At 43.5% G+C, this 14,709-nt stretch overlaps 1 protein-coding gene across 1 annotated transcript in view; it reads left to right on the top strand.

Annotated features, from left to right (window-relative positions):
• The window catches only part of LOC136324997 (maestro heat-like repeat-containing protein family member 1), an 88,898-nt gene extending 74,750 nt beyond the window's left edge, over positions 1–14,148 (top strand). The window contains exons 21-26 of the mRNA XM_066258625.1: positions 3,277–3,381; positions 4,156–4,291; positions 4,738–4,835; positions 5,403–5,552; positions 6,906–7,170; positions 12,115–14,148. Of these exons, the coding sequence (XP_066114722.1) occupies positions 3,277–3,381; positions 4,156–4,291; positions 4,738–4,835; positions 5,403–5,552; positions 6,906–7,136 (720 nt within the window). The 3' untranslated portion in view covers positions 7,137–7,170; positions 12,115–14,148. The remainder of the gene's footprint in view (positions 1–3,276; positions 3,382–4,155; positions 4,292–4,737; positions 4,836–5,402; positions 5,553–6,905; positions 7,171–12,114) is intronic.
• The last annotated feature ends 561 nt before the right edge of the window (positions 14,149–14,709 follow it).

Here is a 14,709-nt window from a genome sequence, read left to right on the forward strand (position 1 = left end):
AGGTCCAAGGTCCCTGTCTTGAGCAAAGGGTGTTTGAGACACCCCCCCAGGCAAGGCACATATGAGAAGCAATCAATATACAACTGGAGTGAAGCAACTACAAGTTGATGCTTCTTATCTCTTTCCTCCCCATCCTTCTATCTTTCTTTCTCTCTCTTAAAAGAAACTCATTTAGTAAATGCATTTAAAAAATGCTTTGTGACAATTTGGCTTTTAATTGGGATGCCTAGACCATTAGCATTTAGTAAAATTATTGACGTGGTTAGGTTTACTACTTTATTACTTGTGTTCTGTTTGTTCCCTCTTGTTTTTGTTTCTCAGTGTTCTCCACTCCTTTAAGTTATTTTCACATTTTAATATTATATTTTAGTTTCTCTATTTGTGGCTTTGAAAATATCTCTTTGTATAGTTTTTATAGCATTTGCTCTAGGAATTACAATATAGATACTACTCACAGCTTCCTAGAATCAATATTTTACCCCTCCATGTGGAATGTAGAAATGTTATCATATAGAACTCTTTATTCTCTACCCTCTTTATGTCATAGCAGTCTTATATATTATATTTACATGTATTAACCCCATCAGACAATTTTATATTTGCTTTGGGCCATCCAATCCATTTTCTGGATCTCAATTTAAAAAGTAGTCTGTTTTATTTGCTGAGATATTTACATTGCTGTTCATTCTTTATGTTCTTTTTTTTTTTTTTTTTTTTGTATTTTTTTGTATTTTTGTATTTTTCTGAAGTTGGAAACGGGAAGGCAGTCAGACAGACTCCCGCACACGCCCAACCGGGATCCACCCAGCATGCCTACCAGGGGGCGATGCTCTGCCCATCTGGGGTATCGCTCTGCTGCAATCAGAGCCATTTTAGCACCTGAGGCAGAGGCCGTAGAGCCATCCTCAGCGCCTGGGCCATCTTTGCTCCAGTGGAGCCCTGGCTGCAGGAGGGGAAGAGAGAGACAGAGAGGAAGGAGAGGGGGAGGGGTGGAGAAGCAGATGGGCGCTTCTCCTGTATGCCCTGGCCGAGAATCGAACCTGGGACTCCTGCACGCCAGGCCAACGCTCTACCACTGAGCCAACCGGCCAGGGCTCTTTATGTTCTAAGTTTCCTTTTGTTATCATTTCACTTCCTTTAACAGATCTTTTAGAGCTGGTCAGCTGCCAATGAATTCTCTTAGTTTTTCTTTACCGGATAGTGCCTTTATTTTTAAAGATTTGTTCCCTCACTGGACACTAATTCTGGGTTATATTTTAACCCATTAGAACTAGCATTCCACTTCCTTCTTTCTAATGCGAAATACACAGGTATTTCAATAATTGTTTTTCTATAGGTAATGCTTCATTTCCTCTGGTTTCTTTCAAGGTCTTTATTCTATGTTTTTTGTTTTCAGAAATTTTAGTATGATGTGTCTGTATGTGGATTTCATAGGATTTATTTGTTTGGAATTCGCTTAAGCTTCTTGAATCTCTAAAGTTATGTCTTTTAGAAAATTGGGGAAAATTTCAACCATCATTCTATTCTTATTTTTACAGTGTTGCAGTTTCTGATTTCCCTCTGGGATGCCAATGACATGAATATTGGACATTCCCGCAGGTCCCTGAGGTTCTGTTTATTTTCAGTTTATTTTCTTCTCTGTTAGTCAGTTTAGATGAATTTAATTTGTCTCTCTTTAAGGTTACTGATTCTTTTCTCTGTTGTTGCCATATTTCCACTGAGCCTAATCCAATAAATATTATATTTTAGTTGTCTTTTTCAGTTATATAATTTTTTTATTCTTTTATTATAGCCTTTTTTTTTTTTTTTGCAGTGACTTTCTGATTTTTGCATTTATGTCTAGTGTGTTCATGAGTGCTTTTTTGTGTGGGGGGGGTTCTATAATAACTGCCTTAAAATCTTTCTCAGATAATTCTAATGTCTGTGTCATCTTAGTATTGGCACCTATTGATCGTGTTTTCTCTGAGTTGAGTTTTCCCTGCTTCTTCATAGATGGAATTGTTTTGTATTGTATTCTGAACATTATGAATATTATATACTGACCTTCTGGGTTATATATATGCATATATACTACAAAAAGTGTTGTTATTTTCATTTTACCAGGCTATTGACCTGGTTCAATTCAGGTAACAATGTCCAATGATCTTTATTAAATAGTAATATTTTATTTTTCAGTTATAGTTGATGAGCAATATTAGTTTCATGTGTACAGCCCTGTGATTAGACATCATACAAAGTGATCATCCTGATAAATCTAGTACCCATCTGAAATCACACATAGTTGTTTGAATATTATTGACTGTATTCCCTGTGTTGTACTTCACAGCCCCTGACTATTCTGTAAGTACTGATTGGTACTACTTAGTCCCATCCTTGGTCAATGGTGGACTTTCCAAGTTGGCTTCTGATTCCCTCTACCATGACATAGCTTCCTTGCTTTCCAATGTAATATCTTGTATACGTCCTATCTCAGTCCTGGAATCACTGTTTCTCCAAGGAGCTTTAATTTCTCTTAGTAAAACTGGTATTTAGACACCACAATCCTGGCACTGGGGTATTTCATTATAGCCTGGCTGCAGGAACACTTGTAAAACACCCACAAAACTTCCTCATGTCTTCAGGAAGTGTTTCTTCTGATCAGTACAGCCTCAGTGTTCTCTTGAGTTCTTTGTGGCTTTTCACCTGCTGCTCTTTTTGTTTTTCAATTACAAGTTGCTCTTGTTGAGTCACATCATTGTCAGATTGATAGTGTAGATTGACAAGTAGCAGTGTATCGTAGGATCACTGGTACTTTGGACCCATAATTTACCAAAGATCTGACATTAATTTGTGTGTTTCAACTGAAATTACTCATAATTATTTTATTCAAGCAGATTTACATGCACTTTACCCTGGAAACTGTGAATATAGTGATTCTTTTTTGTTACTGCTGAGTTCTCTTCCTACTGAAGAACGGGAGGAGGTGGGTAGAAACACTGGGGTATATTGACCCACTGAAGTGAATCAGAGTCAATATATTTTGAGAGCCATTGCTTTAACCTGAAAGAAGGGGGTGTAGGAATGGAGATTTCTGGCTCCTAGATGAGAGAAAAGCTGGAGGCTGGAGGGCTGAAGGCCTCTGGTGCCAGGCCCACGTGTAATCTGCCTCTTGGCAACAGAGGTCCAGCTGTCAGAAGTCTTGTCCCGATAATTTGTCACAGCCAGGTTCAAGAATAGCTTTCTGTCCTCTGGGATGCAGCTGAACAGACCTCTCCTCTTATCCTCTTCTCCTTCCAGCTTCTGGATAGATGGCTTAATTCTCAGAGGATCCATGAGCAGGAGCAGGCCATGAGCTGTGCTGCCAGAATTCTTGATTTTACTGCAAAAATGGACAACTTCAAAGTGAGTGGGAGCCCTGCGGCCCTCATACTTGTCTGGTTGCCCTAATCCCTACCTTTCTCCCAAACTTCATTCCTTACATTACCTAGCCTCGGTCACTCCCTCTCCTCCTCCCATTTCTCCCCCGCCCCCCTCACCCCAGCCCCCAGGCCTCATCCTGTTTTCTCCTGTGCATTCCAACTTGTTTTCTCCTTTCTCCCTTCTGACATCTTCTAGTTGGTCTTTGTCCGCACCCACCAATTATGTTTCATTCCACTTGGTTCGGTTTGATGCTGTTTGTCTGAACTAACAGTTACTAAATAGTCACCTGTGCCAGGCACTATGCTAGGTGCTGTAGTGAATGCACAGATGACCAAGGCAGTTTTCTGACGTCATGTGTCTTACAGTCCAGTGGGGAGAGGGCATGCATAGAACAAATTTAAATACAAGTTGATAATAAATATATTAACCAAATATATGAGAATGAAAGACCTAACAGTTCCAAGTGAGGGGGTCAGGGATAGCTTTATTGGGGAGGAGGCATTTGAGCTAGGCTTGACAGATGAGTGGGGTGTCAAGAGGCAAAGAAGGGGGGAAAGTAAGGTTATTTAAAAACTGTGATCCCTTATGTCCTTTATGGCCACAGTTCACCAGTCTACATTCACTGCCGTTCACCTCACCCAGTCTCACTTTTCTTGTTTCTGACATGGGCATTCCCACCCCCTACTTCGTTTCCTGTAACAGCTCGGCCTAAGGGGAATGGCTGGGATGACTTCTGACTTCCGCTTTTTTCCCCAGATGGAAATTGAGTTCACCCGGCCGGAGAACTTGGTAATGCTGGTGGCCAAGCACTGCCAGGACCCAGTGGCCAGCATTTGCTTCCAGTCTTCGAAGGCTGTCTACCAACTCTACTGTGTCCTCTTGCGGAAAAAGAGTATGGGGAACACCCCCTCCAGCCTCCCACTTAGGCCCAGCCGTCCCCACACACCCAGTCCCAGAAGAGTGACAGCCAGGAAGCTACCCGAGTACCGCATTTCCTTTGAGCAACCTGCCCCCAACCATCCATAGATAATCTCTTGGGAGAAAACTCCCAACACAGGAAACAGATTTTTGACATCTTTTCTCCTCCTCTGGTTGAGCCCCATACTTTTACCCCATCCTGTCTCTGCTCTGAGGCAGGTAATGTGGGGGTTCCTTTGACCTCAGCCCCCAGCCTTCCTCGAGGACTTTAATTCCCATTGCTCCTCTCTCAGCCCCACTAGATGTACATAGCCCCAGCTGACTTAGTTTGGTCGGAATTTGAGGGTACGAGGTGGGGAAGCGGGGAGCTAGGATGCCTTCTGAGTGTCTGAGGAGTCGGGCCCATTGTCTTTGTTTCAGAGATGCAAAGTAAGACATCTGGCTTGTGGGAAGATGATGGCAAGATAGAAGTGTATAGTGCCAACGTTTTCAACCAGAATACCTTTGAGATTGCAAAGGTGAGGCGTCAGGACCAGAGACAAAGTAGGGAGAGCCTGGGCCTCTCATCCACATGGTGTTATAGCCTCCTGGGGTGGGACTCTCTGATCCCATCTCCCTTCCCCTTCCATTACTAGATGGGAACTTTTCCTTTGGGGGAGGTTTCCTGCCACATGCTGCCCTTTGTTCCCCTTGAGCATCATGGGCCCTGCTCCTTCCTTGTTACTCGCCCGCCCAGAAGCACTTGCTTCGTGCTAATGGTGCTTTGTGAGCAATGTGTAGACTCAACCCGTGCCTCAGAGAGATGGCACTGCGGGTCTCAGCCCCAGCCCTCCTCTCCCGGTGCTCTGCTCTGCAAACACTGACCTCTGAGCCCACAGGGCACCTGAGGTCAGAGTTCTCTTTCTCCCATCCCCAAACATGCCGGTCCAGTGAGCAAGTCTTCTAGGAGCTGGGCTGGCAGCACAGGCCTAGGACAAAAGCACATCACGTCCCAGGACAGGAGGAGCCCTCCCCAACCAGGGGGGATGGCACAGGCTATTTCAGGCAGGGGACCCTGCTTCCAGCCCGCTTCCTCCCTTTTGCAGGTGTTTGCTGAGTTCTTCACTCAGACCCAGCTCACCAACCTGGTGCTGATGGCAGAGGAGGACCTGACTGACAGCAGGGCCGAGGTGTCTGTGGCTTCAGCCCAGTTGATGAGTGCTCTCATGGAGGAGCGGGGCACAGACATCATAGAGGTAGTGTGGTGCAATGGTGGGAGCTCTATCCTGAAAGCCAAGAGCTCTGGGCTCTTCCACTGGCTCTGTGACTGACCAGCTGGGGGGCCTTGGGCACAGCCCTCTCCTCAGGTAGCTTTAATTCACTCACTTCTCACAAGTAGGCTTGCAGTAGATTTTCTCTGTGGTCCCACTGAGCTCTGACATTGTAATCCTGAGTTTGTAACTGCAGTGCCTCCTACCTGGTGGCTGATTCCTCAGTAAATGACCGGTCTGTGAAGAGGCATAGGCATTGTTGGGGGATTTACCCTGAATCCCGGGAGTGGCAGGGGGCTCAGACTGCTGTGAAGGGTAAGGCTGTGGATTGCTAACAAGCTCACAGAATGGTTCTGACCTTTGCGTAAATTTTCTTTTAGTCTAATGTAAAACTGGGAAGGTTTAGCATGAAAAAATCTACATTTCTCATTGCATTGAAAAACAAACACTATAAAATGGGGTCACATAGGGCAACTGTGTGTGGCTACCATCCCCGTTATATAAGCATTGGCTCTCCAGACCCTCCTGTCCCCCACCCCCAGACACCCATTGCCTCCCGTCATTTATATGACTCGCCTGGCCCAGGTTCCAGAAATGGAAGGACACCATGGGGGTGTCCTTGAGGTATTCCAATAAAATGGGCTTCCCTGAGGTTCGGAGATTAGAGATCTGAGGGCCAGACAAGAGCCTTATGGTCCTTCCACATGCAATGCCCCTGTCTCTGCAGTTTTCTTTTTTCTTTTCTTTTCCCTTCTCTTTCCTTCCTTCTCCTCTCTCTCTCTCTCTGTCCCTGTCTCTCTCTATATATTTTATTTTAGATTTTACTTATTCACTTTTAGAGAGAGAGAGAGAACGGGGGGGGGGGGGGCAGGAAGCATCAACTCCCATATGCGCCTTGACTAGGCAAGCCCAGGGATTTGAACGGGTGACCTCAGCGTTCCAGGTCGTTGCTTTTTAATCCACTGCGCTACCACAGGCCGGGCTGTCCCTGCAGTTTCATGGGTGGAAGTTGATCTTAGCTGGGAGGGAAAGCCCTGAGTGTCTCCAGGGCCTTTGCCTTTCTTCAGGAGGGATCCTGTGTCTCCTGAGTCACCTGCGGGTCCCCTCTGCCTTTAGGGCTGTGGGCAGGTATTTGCTATAGTAGGCTTTGGCACAACATTCTGGAATTCCTTTTGTGGTTTCTGCTGCTCTGGGTCTGGCACCCCAGAACTGGCCTTAAGAAGAGTCACTGACAGGTTGGCCAGTAGGCCCCCTGAGTTTGAGGATTTGGTAGAGAGGGAGGGGGAAGAAAGGAAGTAAAGAAGGAATGACTGAGGTTCTTCTGGCTCTACCCTGTAGGTGAAGGAAATTGTGGAGAACATCCTGTATCTGCTCAGGTTGCAGCTGGAGCACGACACAGAGAAGGAGACCCTTCAGGCCCTGTGCTCGCTGGCAGGCAGCAACACCCACACCATCGTGCCCATGCTGCTCAAGAAGAGAAAAGCTGCACCAGCCTGGATGCAGCAGCACTGTTTGGCATCCTGGGGGAAAGAGGAAACCTCACCACAGGCCCCCACCTTCACCATCTGAATGGTGACGCCTAGGGGAGCTCTACAGGTCACCGGTAAGGCATTTCTTTCCTGTTAGATATGGGGGCCACTTATTGGCACCCCTCCATTTTTAGAACTGCTGTTTCCTTCCTCCATCTCGATTGTTGAGGTCCACAGTGTTCCCTCCAAACCACTGATCACCCCCTTCCTCTGTCATCTAGGAAATCACTCTTTTATTCCCTCCTTCCTCATTATTCCCAGCTGACCAGTCCTCATCCTAGGATGAGATGGATAAGACAGCAAAAAACTCACTTTTGGACAACCAATAACAGTTTGTTCCTTTCTAGTCTTTCTGATTTACTAGCTACACAAACTCTCCCTCCCTCCTGAATTCAAGCCTTTCCCTCCACCAAACTATCAAGGCCAAATCCTTACCCCTAGAAACCACATCCCAACAAGCTGAATTAGTAGTTCTCACCAGAGCACTGACCCTCGCCCAGGGATGCGAAATTAACACATACACTGACTGCGAATGCACCTTTCCCATCATACACTCACGCAGCCATTTAAAAACACCCCTAATGTCACCCACAAAAATGACTCTTGCCCTACACCAGGGGTAGTCAACCTTTTTATACCTACCACCCACTTTTGTATCTCTGTTAGTAGTAAAATTTTCTAACTGCCCACCGGTTCTACAGTAATGGTAATTTATAAAGTAGGGAAGTAACTTTATAAGATTTATAAAGCAGAATTACAGCAAGTTAAAGCATATAATAATAATTACTTACCAAGTACTTTATGTCGGATTTTCGCTAAGTTTGGCAGAATAAATCTTTATAAAACAACTTACTATAGTTAAATCTTTTTATTTATACTTTGGTTGCTCCGCTACCGCCCACCCTGAAAGCTAGAACGCCCACTAGTGGGCGGTAGGGACCAGGTTGACTCCACTGCTTTACACACTCCCCTACTAAGTCAAGCCCCCTTCTACTTCTCCAGAACTTCAGGGAACACTTGAGTTAGCCATCTGCCAAAAACAGCATGCAACTTCCAAGCACACTTTAGTTTCAATGAGTAAATTACCAGCTCTCTCCTGAGACAAACAGCTGCTTTCTCCGGCCAGTCCGGTTCTCCTTTCCCACATTTCAAGCCTCTTCTTTTAACTACTGTTCCCCCCTTTCCCTTGGATCACCTCCCACCTCACTGCTCCCTCTCATTTTCACTGCACCTGGCACAACTACCTATTTCTCACTCTTAGTTGTGCTGCAATGACATCTGCATTATCAGTCTGGACAGGTGCGCTCCTCAAGAAAGGAGCACACCTCCCTTTCCTCTTTCTCACCTCTTCTCAGTTCATCTCTCTCCCTGCTTAACACAACAGGGAATATTCTTCCTCTGCAGCAAGGATGCCCACCTCTGCCTTCTTACAAACTGGACAGAAACCTGTTCTCTAGCATACCTCTCTCCCAGTGTTGATCCAGCCCCCAACAACCAGTCCCTGCCTAGTCCAGTGACTCAGCAAGTCCAGCAGGGGAGGGCAGTGCAGCTCATCCCTCTCTCAGTAACTCTCTACATAACTTCGGGAGTTGGGACAGATATAGGGGGACCAGTCACAGCTCTACAGTACTTCAAAACCCTATCAGAGAGTCTACAAGAGAGCCTAGATAATATTGCAAAAAGCTTAGTCAATTTACAGGACCAAATAGACTCTCACAGCCCATACCTTACAAAACAGGAGAGAATTGGATCTTGTTACAGCTAAAAGAGGGTAAGGACAGATAAATGTATCACATGACCGAGACAAGCGTCAAGAATGAGTCTTAGACCAGGGGTCTCAAACTCAACTCAGCATGTGGGCCGCAGAGCAAGATCACAGCCCTTCGGCGGGCCACACTAGGTCTACAAAAGGCAACTGTTACGCAACACTTTTCTCACTGCAGTTGAAAACAAAAAAAAATCAGTACAACAAGCACAATCGTACATGCAGTTTACTCAGTGTCACAAAACGACCAGAAACTGTAGTTCGCATCACAACTGCTGTTAACTAAGCTAATATCTAGCTAGGATGCTAGAGAAATGAAAAATACAAGTAGGCCCCTAGGCTTACTTAATTTTATCCAAAATATTTTGAACTTCGTGGATTAGTCTGCCGGCCTCACAAAATTGTTCGGCGGGCCGCGAGTTTGAGACCACTGTCTTAGACGGATGTAACAGAGGGAATCTGGTCATTTTTTAAAAATAAAACATCGTTCAGACTTAAATATAAATAAAATGGAAATAATGTAAGTTATTTATTCTTTCTCTGCGGACCGGTATTGGTCCGCAGCCCGGGGGTTGGGGACCAACACTGATCTAGGGTTCAGAGAGGCAAATATTATTAGGGTGTGTCTTATAGTTTCTGGGAGAGGCATACAGGCTTTTGAGGTGGAGAGCTACTGGTCTCTAGAATGGTGTTTTCTCTTACAGGACAGGTGCATTTCATAGGACTCTCTTGGTGCTGATGTAAAATATCTCACTCAAATTCCTGTGTTTTTCTTGTTTTGAATTTATACTCACCACGTAGTCTTCCAGTTCACATCTGCTTTCCAAATAGAAAACGAAATTAGCTTACACTTGCTGGAAATGACTCTTTTATGAATGTATGTCTATTGACAAATGTAAATTTAGCAATTATGCATCTTTTGTAGGCCTGACACTTGCTGAGTTTAGTAAGATAACTCAGCTTCTGGATTGATGCTTAGTTACTATTTATTAAATGAATGAATGCCAAGGCTAGGCTATACCCAGGATAAGATGCTATTGAGAGGTCCTGTCCTGCCTGTAATGTGAATGACCTCTCCCCTCCTGACAACAAAAACTAATGTGTACCCCATCAAACTGCATGTGAAACATCTCAGACACAGAATAATCTTATTTACTTCCTTATTTCTGCTATTCCAATTGCCAAAAACCTAGATTTCAAAATTTGATCCATAGTTAGGACTCGACTTTACTTATTATTAGATTTATGTATTTATTGTTAAATTTGGAGATCTTTTTTTTTTACAGAAGCAGAGATAGACAGGGACATACAGACAGGAACGGAGAGAGATGAGAAGCATCAATCATCAGTTTCTCGTTGCGTGTTGCAACTTCTTAGTTGTTCATTGATTGCTTTCTCATATGTGCCTTGACCGTGGGCCTTCAGCAGACCGAGTAACCCCTTGCTGGAACCAGCGACCTTGGGTCCAAGCTGGTGAGCTTTTTGCTCAAGCCAGATGAGCCTGCGCTCAAGCTGGCGACCTCGGGGTCTCGAACCTGGGTCCTTCCGCATCCCAGTCCGACGCTCTATCCACTGCGCCACCACCTGGTCAGGCTTTATTGTTAAATTTATATTACAGCTATTTTTAAAGAGGATTTAAGGAAACTTAAAAGCATAAGAACACAACTAATCCCAATTAATATTATTAATATTAGTAATAGCTAACCTTTTTTTAATTTTAGACTTTTCAATGTGGCATGCAAGGTGCTAAGCCCATTACCAAGATGATCTCATTGAGCTCACAAGAGTCCTACAGGATAGGTCCTGTTATCTCCATTTTATACCTGAGAACACCGAGGCTCAGAGTATATAAACAACCTTCCAAGGCTACCCAATTAATTAAAAGTGGAATAGTGTTCTGAATCCAGGAAGTCTGATTTTACTAGGGCATGTACTTAAAATTATCAAAAGGTCATGAGGACAGAAATAAAAGTATCAAAAAATTCTGGCCAAACACTAGCTGGGTAGCTCAGTTGATTAGAACATCATCCTCAACAGCTAAGATTATGGGGTTCAATCTTAGGTCAGGGCACATAAAAGAATAAAGCAATGAATGCATAAAAAAGTGGAACAACAAGTTGATGTTTCTCTCCCTTTTCCTTTCTCTCTACAATCAATCAGTCAATCAAATCTATTAGAAACACTTATATCCTGTCCAGTGGTGGGGCATTGGATAGAGCATCAACCCGGGACACTGAGGTCCCAGGTTTGAAACCTGTTATGTTACCAAGATGATCTTATTGAGCTCACAAGAGTTCTACAGGATAGGTCCTGTTATCTCCATTTTATACCTGAGAGGTTGCCACTCGAGCTTGGGCTCATCCAGCTTGAGCGCAGACTCACCAGCTTGAGTGTGGGGTTGCCAGTTGAAGCACAGGATCATTAACATGAGCCCAGAGATCGCTGGTTTGAACTCATGGTTGGGGGCTGGAGCAAGGGGTCAGTGGCTCAGCTTGAGCACCACTCCCTCTATGTTAAGGAATGGATGAGAAGCAATCAAGGGAAGTGATGCAACTACAAGTTGATGTTCCTCATCTCCCTTTCTTTCTTCCTCTAGGAAAAATTAAAAATAACACTGGGGAACAAATTTTGTTTTTCATTTTCTTTTGCATGAGGTTTTAGAACTATGTCTATATATTTCTGCATCGCGGATTCCAAATCTGAAATCCGTTTTTTGGTACATGCTATAGTTTTTATGCAATTTTAATTTCTTTTTTGTCACAGTTAATGGCATGCATTGGTTTTAAAATTGGAGTTAAATGGCAAGACTCTTGGATTGAACACAACCACAAGGCAATTAATGTTTTACAAACATCACTTTTACATAGTTGTAGTTAAATGTAATTTAATGTTTCCCCAGATGGAATTGAGTTCACCTGGCTAGGGCATGTGGTATGAGGAGCATAACTGGATCATTTGTGTGGATATTAAAATGGTAAATTTCCTGCTAGGACAACAGAGAGGTTTCACGAAGTATCCTTGCTTTCTGTTTGTGGAATAGCTGAGCTCAGGAGAAACACTTGTTTTTAAATGTAAAAAATTATTATCTGATAAAAACACCCTCTTATTTTAAGATTGAATCATGGCTTCTTCGAGTAGGCATAAATGTAAGAATAGTCCTGACACCTTCTGTTATATATGTGGCTGTTACACACTTCAACGTCAAAGGCGCAATTTCATCATTTGTGACGTGCATATATTGCCTATTTTCAAGATCCCCTTGGCGATCAAGACAAGAATTGGGCTCCTCATATTGTGTGTCATAATTGTGAGGAAATGCTTCATGACTGGACAAAAGGAAAACGCAAAGGAATGCCTTTTGGTATTCCCATGGTTTGGCGTGAACCTAAGGACCACAGCAATGACTGTTATTTCTGTCTGATCTATACAAAGGACATCGGCAAGAAGAAACAGCATATGATCGCATATCCTAATATTCCTTCAGCAATACAACCTATCCCACACTCTGAGACACTCCTGGTTCCAGTTTTCAATGGTTTTATTTCTTCTAAGGATGAAGAAAGTGAACATGGTGATCAAGTGTATTTTGATAAGATGCATGAGGAAATGGTTGTAGAATCTGAAGGGTCTTCTTCTGATGCCAAGCAGTCATTAACCCCTCAGCAGTTTAGCCAACCCAAATTGAATGACTTAGTAAGAGATTTGGGCCTATCAAAGAAGCAGCTGAGTTATTAGCTTCCAGGCTTCAAGAAAAGAATGTACTTCACCGGTCAGCTAACGTATCCCATTTCAGGAAGCGTGAACAAGTTTTTGTGGACTTTTTTTCTGAAGACAAACACTTTGTTTACTGTCATGATATCAGTAGTCTTCTCAGCCAGCTAGGTGTTACCACTTACAGTCCAACAGAATGGCAGCTATTTCTTGACAGCTCTAAACGGAGTCTGAAATGTGTTCTCTTACACAACGGTAATGTTTATGCAGCGGTTCCAATTGGTTATTCAACTCATCTGCGAGAAGATCATAATGACATAAGAATTGTCCTCGACTTTCTGAAGTATGAGGAGCATAACTGGATCATTTGTGTGGATCTTAAAATGGTAAATTTCCTGCTAGGACAACAAAGAGTTTTCACGAAGTATCCTTGCTTTCTGTGTTTGTGGGACAGCCGAGCTTGGGAGAAACACTGGACAAAGAAGGAGTGGCCGAGACATGAAGCTCTGGAAGTAGGGATGCAAAATATTGCGAATGAACCTGTAGTTAATTGAGACAGAATCATTTTCCCCCCACTTCACATCAAACTTGGCTTAATGAAGCAGTTTGTTCAGGCTTTTAATAGAGAAAGTGAATGCTTTCAACATATTATTTCTGCTTTTCCTGCCTTGTCTTTTGAGAAGATAAAAGCAGGTGTATTCGATGAACCTCAAATTTGAACCCTCATACGTGACAAAGAATTTGCCAGGAAGATGAATAAGGAGGAGAAAGCAGCATGGCAGTCTTTTGTGGCAGTTACAAAGAACTTCCTTGGCAACAAAAAAGCAGAAAACTATGAACTTCTGGTTCAAAGGATGCTGTTGGCTTTCTGCGACATTGATGTAACATGAGCGTTAAGATTCACTTCCTGAACAGTCACCTTGATAAGTTTCCCAAAAATCTTGTAGCTGTTAGTGATCAGCAGACTACTGCTGGAGCATCGAACGAGATTGTCCTCAACAAGTACACAAATGCAAGAGCTACAAATGCAAATTTTTGCCTGAATAGAATTTAAATAAGTTTTGTGCAAATTTTATGATTAAAATAAGTGTTTTAATATGTTCTATTTCAAAATTGTAGACAAATTCTGATGCAATCATATCTTTTAGTGTATTGGTGTATTTACTGCATTAAATTGTTATATTTTCACAAAAATGATGCCCAAGAAGACATTCTACTTCATTATATTAAACTAAATGTTGAAAATTTTACAATAGATGAAAACCTAAAATCTTGAATTGCAAAAAAACTGTAGCTTACAGAGAAAAACTAATGTCAGATTTGAGATCAGCACACTTGAATTTGTTCCCCAGTGAAGAGATAAGAGAAACATAAAAGATCAACCAAACTAAGAGCTTATTTTTTGAAAATATAAACAAAATTGACAAATCTTTTAGCGCAACTAAGAAAAAGGGCGAGGGTGAGGGTGAGGGGCAGCTTAGAAAGCAGGTGGGGGTGAAGGAGGCCGCAGCCCCTCAATACAAATGAGCAAACCTAAATAACACCTGTTTTTTCAACAATCCCCTGGGAGCACATGTGGAGGGGTGAGGGGCCCCAGGGGCAGAGGGGAGCAGGCGAGGGGGGAGTGAGGGGCTGTGGCTCGGGAAGCACGTGGGGGCGGGGAGCTGGATGGGGGGGTTGAGGGGAGCAGGCGAAGGGGGGTGAGGGGCAGTGGCTCAGGAAGCACGAGGGAGGTGAGGAGCAGCAGTGGCGTGGAGCTGGGGGCGGGTGAGGGGCGGTGGTGACGAGGGGCTGCAGGAGGGGAAGAGAAAGAGAGTGGGAGATGGGGTGGAGGGGTGGAGAAGCAGATGGGAGTTTCTCCTGTGTGTCCTGACTAGAAATTGAACCCAGGACTTTCACATGCTGGGCCAATGCTCTACTACTTTGCCAACTGGCCAAGGTGGCGTTCTCAGAAATAGATCAAATGATTCTAATATTTGTATGGAACCAAAAAAGACCATTGCCAAAGCAATCTTGAGAAAGAAGAACAAATCTGGAGGCATCACACTTTCTGATTTTAAAGTATACAGTAAAGTTAGAGTAATCAAAACAGTAAGATATTGCATAAAAATAGACACACAAACCAATGGGACAGAAT

This window comes from Saccopteryx bilineata, chromosome 2 (assembly GCF_036850765.1).
Source record: "Saccopteryx bilineata isolate mSacBil1 chromosome 2, mSacBil1_pri_phased_curated, whole genome shotgun sequence".
In the NCBI taxonomy this organism is placed as follows: domain Eukaryota; kingdom Metazoa; phylum Chordata; class Mammalia; order Chiroptera; family Emballonuridae; genus Saccopteryx; species Saccopteryx bilineata.